This window comes from Cherax quadricarinatus, chromosome 46, assembly GCF_038502225.1.
Source record: "Cherax quadricarinatus isolate ZL_2023a chromosome 46, ASM3850222v1, whole genome shotgun sequence".
Taxonomy (NCBI): Eukaryota; Metazoa; Arthropoda; class Malacostraca; order Decapoda; family Parastacidae; genus Cherax; species Cherax quadricarinatus.
Genome location: NC_091337.1, coordinates 7,548,121 through 7,554,120, shown reverse-complemented (window position 1 = coordinate 7,554,120; position 6,000 = coordinate 7,548,121). Strand labels below are relative to the sequence as shown.

At 35.2% G+C, this 6,000-nt stretch overlaps 1 protein-coding gene across 2 annotated transcripts in view; it reads right to left on the bottom strand.

Annotated features, from left to right (window-relative positions):
• The window catches only part of lace (serine palmitoyltransferase long chain base subunit), a 143,903-nt gene that overhangs the window by 25,084 nt on the left and 112,819 nt on the right, over window positions 1-6,000 (bottom strand). For both annotated transcript variants that reach the window (XM_070094477.1, XM_070094478.1), the window contains one exon: window positions 1-83. This exon is cut by the window's left edge and continues 47 nt beyond it. In XM_070094477.1, the coding sequence (XP_069950578.1) occupies window positions 1-83 (83 nt within the window). The remainder of the gene's footprint in view (window positions 84-6,000) is intronic.

Here is a 6,000-nt window from a genome sequence, read left to right as displayed (position 1 = left end):
TTCGACCACCAGTGATCTTGGTAGCAGGGAAGCCAACACCCACTCCGGCAACCCCACGCTTCGTTAGCTCACGTACAAACATACTGAAAAGTATAATATTTTATACTGTACTTAATGACTGTCTCTGCTTTTTAGAAGTTTATACAGTACCATGTTTTCTTTTACAACATGAAGAGAAGTTTCAGTAAATCTACAAATCTGTGCATTATATTGCATTATCCTTTTTTTTTCACAAGTTGGCCATCTCCCACCGAGGCAGGATGACCCAAAAAGAAAGAAAAAATCCCCAAAAAGAAAATACTTTCGTCATCATTCAACACTTTCACCTCACTCATACATAATCACTGTTTTTGCAAAAGCACCTAGATACAACATTTTAGAAGCATATATAAAGATATATAACATATCCCTCCAAACTGCCAATATCTCAAACCCTTCCTTCAAAGTGCAGGCATTGTACTTTCCCATTTCCAGTACTCAAGTTTGGCTATGTAAAAATAACCGGTTTCCCTGAATCTCATTATCTCTCCTATTCAAAATAATGTATGCATGGGGACATCCATATTTTATATTTGAATACTATGTATCCACATTAAAAATCTTTAAATTTTGAAATTACCTGTCTCTCCACAATTCAAATAAAAGTTCTGAAGTTTACTCACTTGAAAAGCCTGAACTTCAGAGATCATTGAAAATTCTGAACATAATTTCTTATTTGGAATGAGTGCTGTATTTTGACCAAAATCTAAATTTAAGCTCAAAATTTGCAGACCTGTTTGGAAAATTCAAACTTCAGAAGAAGGAACTTGACAATGTTTCAGTCTATCCTAGACTACTGTCAAGTCTAGGATAGACTTGACAATGGTCCAGGACTGAAATACCGTAAGTCTTATCTTCTTAGTGTAGGTTATTTGTGTATTGTTCCATCCACAGTATTAAGACTTATTCTTCTTTTTCAATAACAAATCTGAGAAAATTCAGAATTGGGAGTGACTTTATAAAGGTTTCAAAGTGATTATCAAATTATGTCTAGATTAACAAATAAGAAAACTCAATAGCTCCTTGCAGCTACAGTATTTCTTCAAGTTGTTTTGTAACTGGTTATTTTGTAATTGTACAATAACAAAGATACATGTGACAGTGAATACACAAGTACAGGTAACCTCCAATATACAATGTCCACCTGCATTTGTGGCTATATTTTTTCTAAAAGAAATAGCCCCAACCTGAAAAAAAAAAATAGTGAACGAAATGGGTTCCCAGGAATGTAACCCCTGCACAGCAATTTTTGTGGAACTAATTAGATAACAAATACACCTGTTGCCTGTACAATAAGATTAGCGACAAGATGCAATCCAATGAGAGATTTTATGATTCGCCCAGAATCGTTATTCAACTGGAAGGAAAACTATGTCTACAAGTCTTACTGCGTTAAGAATCAAACTTGTCTTTGTTATGTTAAGTTGTGGTAACACAGGTAGATTAAACTTGTAGCAAATATGGTGAAGAGCTATTAAACTGCAGTCTGTAACAGAATGGAATGTCTTAAAGGTAATAGTTAATAAAACATTAAAGGTACTATTAACTCTTACTTTAATGTGAAAAGACTTGCAAAGAGTATAATCATATGTATTTTATATAGGAACCATAACTGAAGAGAATTTTAAAATGCCATTCTATTAAAAAATAAGTAGCACTTTTAAGTGTCTGAGTTTTTAACCAAAGAGCATCATCCTCCAAAAACTATACAGCATACTGCAAGATGCCATGCTTGAAATCTGGAGAGATGTTAAAGGAATTTCCTAAAAGCGATTCCTTATTACACTGCTCATTAAAAATGAACAGTGCATTACAGAATGCCAAAGCATGTGCACTGCAAATGTGAAGCTCATGATAAAGTCTTGCCAAGAATACATCAATAATTGTTAGCATAGAATTACTAAATAAACTGGATACAGGAATACTCTATCTCACAGATCATGCTAGAGTACAATGTAAAAAAAAAAAAAGTGTATGAATGTTACATTAAAAATTTTATTAAGGGCAAGTACACATGTGGACCTGTCAATAAAACTGATTTTGAAATTAGCGAAACCTTGATTTAATGGGCCATTAGAAGGGGTGTCTGTTAATGTTGACTGTCTATTAAATCTGAATGAGATTGTTTTTCCCCTGATAACAGTAATAATGGACAATTCTGGACTTAAAGAAAATTTGACCATGAAAACCCCAATTCAATTTACCTAACAGACTGAATAATAAACAATTGTAGATTTAACGAACTTTGTCTAGCCACAGATTGTCTGTTAAATCCAAAATCCTTTAAACCCAGGGTTCATCAAACAAATATTTTACCGTATTCTAGTGAAGGAGTCCATCTCTATGGGCAGATTTTGAATGAGAAGTTAATCTTCTGAATATTCCCATAATTGTAGCATTATCATATTTATTCTATAGTAAATTCCCCACCCATGATGTTAATGCAATTCTGAAAATTGTTAATTGCTCAAGTGTTTGGAACTTAGAGCCTACTTTTTCTTTTCACAGACACTTGTTTTACAGTTGAAGATGTGCTCTCAAGCCATAATAGTTCCTATTAAATTTCATACATTTTGTTTAACAATGAAATTAAAAACAATGTATATTATCCTAATGAGTATCTTTCATCCACTCTTTCCATTCCTGCCTCCCATTCCCATTCTGTTATTAACTTCTTTCTCCTCACACACTCCCTCCCTTCCACCCTCCTATTCACTCCCATTATCTTTCCTTATTGTATAGGACACAGCATACTTTACATAAGCACTCCACCATATCACTGGTAACAGTGAAAGTACAATATTAGGGAATATGGCATATACGTATATGGTGTTGCATGGGTAATGTGGGATAGAGTCATGGTGAGTACAGTTAGCCAAGCCAATGAAGGACAAGAGGAAAGAAGGTATCAAACACAATTTTTCCCCATACACCTCCTTTTAGGGTAACCAACCACTCCCGTATCCTCCATCTCCCTCAGTCACCAGCTAATATAATAGCTCCTGTCAATACTACTGATCACTAATCCACCTTCCTCATAACACACACAAACTACCACTCAAAATCAGTATGATCTCATTTCGTCTCAATGATGGGACATCATTAAATAACTTTAATACAGCAGTAAGTTACACTGACTGGCACCGAGAGTTTACTGATGACAGGGGTGGTCATGAATGGGTTAATATTTTTCTGCAAAAAATACAAAGCCTTTACAATAGATACTGTCCTATTAAAATTAAGCAGATCACAGCAAAGATACTAAGTACCCCATGGCTAACAAATAGTAACCCAGGCCCCATTAATAAAATACACGACTATGAAAAAAATACAGATTAGGCTTAATAACTAAAGTATAACCCAAAAATTATACGTCAGTACTTAGGAAACTAATAAGGAAGTCTAAATAACTGTATTATGCTAGCAGGTTCAATGAAATAAAAGGTGATATGAAAATGATTTGGAACACGCTCAAATCCTGGGTTCTCAGAAAATGACCGAAGCCAGAGATTTTGTCGTAACCAAACCCAAGGAACTACATATCCAGCCTACTACAGTAAATGATTTCTTCTCTACCATGGGATCAAGTCTCAAAAGCCCAAGTAACAATGATCAAGCTTAGAAGTTTTCCAAATTCCTTGTATCTGGCTCCAACAAATCCTACTGAGGTCTTTGATAATAAACTCATTGAAAAATAAGTCAGGAAACTCAGCACAAGTATTATTGCTATTGGTACTTGTGCTTTCATCCACCAATGCAATACTACTCAACAAATCATTAGAAACCAACACATTCCCAGCAATGCTTAAGACAGCAAGGGTTACCCTAACACACACAGGAGACCCAACCAACACAAATAACTACAGACCTAAATTTAATCTGCCATTGTTATCCAAAATCTTCAAAAAATTCATCCATAAGAGCCTATACTCTTTCACAGCAGTATTCAACATACTCAACCCCTCCTACTATAATCCATGATAACATCTCCAACCATCATAATCAGTCATTGCATTTCCTCCCACTACAATCCGTCATCAAGGCTGGCAATTAGGTTATATAAAAAAAATTAAACAATCATCAAATTACCCACCCAGATAAGTTCTTCAAAAACCTTCATCCTAGGAAATGCTGAGGAAAAAGGATGTAAAGGAAGTTGTGAGTGCTAGGGGCTTGAACATCCAACAGGCTTTCTGAGTGTGTTAGGAGTGAGTGGAGGTAAGTGGCTTTCATGATTTAACTTGCTGTAGGAGTGTGAGCAAGTTAACATTTATGAAGGGATTCAGGGAAACTAATTAATAGGAGTGGAGTCCTAGAGGTGGGAAGTACAGTGCTTGTACTTTGGAGGGGTGGGAATCCTGCAGTTTGGAGGGGCATCTGAACTGTGATGTCAGCAAGCTTCTGGCAAGACAGTGATTGAGTAATTGACAGTGAAAGTGTTTTCTTCCTTGGCAGGAGATGGCTGGAATGTTAAAAAAAATTATGCAATAAAATATCTAGAATTTTCAGCTGTTAAATAAATTTACATTTATTAGTTTATCTACGTAGGACATGAAAAATTTTGGCCAACAGCATTTCAAATTTACATTACTGAACAAGAAAATGTGTGTATAAAAATCTAAGTAGTTGGAAAATATGCTTCAAATATTATATTAGTAAATAAATTCTGGTTTTAGACTATTATTACAGTTATCCATTATCCCACAGCTAATAAGTCCTTTCCCATTCTATGATGTTATAACTTGTATGTAACTACACTAGTTCTGAATTATCCACAAGAAAATTGCTTCATTAAAAAAATAAAACATAGTTGGTTAATGGCTGACATTCTGGCAGCCCATGAACATTTTATAATTACTCCTCATCAGGCATATCTGGAAGTGCCAAATGCAAGTGCCTATGTAGTTCTAAGACTGAGACACTCATGCAACATATGGGAATCTTTATTAAAGAAACGTTTTGCCACACAGTGGCTTCATCAGTCCAATACAAAGCAGAAAGGTGTAAACAGAGGAGTTTGAGGTAATCAGTCCCTCAGCCTGGAATTGATGTGTTCAGTCCATCACTCTTTTAGAAAGTACAGCATAGGGCCAGAGAAGTGGCTTATATACTGTAGTCAGGTAAGTCGAAGCAGGAGGAGGTGGGATCACAGTGGAACCATCCACTAGTGTAAATAGGTCTTCGTCCAACCTTTGGACAAAGATCTACTTACCAACTTGTCGGTTTTCAAAACCATTTATCACACCTATGTAGTTTAACTAACTTTGAAGATATTTCTACACCTTATCTACACAAACTTTAAAACTTGCTCTTCTCAGCACAGGAAACAAACTAACCACAGTGCAATCTTTAGCTCCAATGTTTGAACAGCAAAACTGGAATATGAAGATGAAGTATGGTATCTACCCCTCAAAAAAAATTTAATCAGACAGTAGAAAAAGTTCAGACAAACTACAGTATGGATTCCAACATTTATGTATACGTTTTTTCAACTGCCAGGGTACCGTGGTGGAAAAAATTAACTCTACCAGCCAAACTTGATTTAATTCCAAGCATCTAGAGCAAAATTAGGATGATAGCTCAATTTTATTCCCAGCATCAGTTCATACTCATATCATAAGATACTTCATCAAAGTCAGTGTACTGATTAATACACAAAGCAAAGACGGAATCATTTGGAAAGTAAGGAAAATGTATATCATTAACAGTGAAAAGACCTACGATAAATTATTACCCCAAACCTGTTACCAAAGCACAATACTATCATGAGCACAGGCTAAGCTTGAAATCATAAGTATGTCATTCAGGAACCTAGATATGATAAATTCAAAGCATTACTTACCTCATACGTACAGCCTATTCTTGAGTATGGCAGTCAGTCAGTATCCGAATTTGTTTGGTTATCCTAAGTTAATTTCTATCTAAGTCACTACAGTAAACCCTCTCATAACATGCAAATTA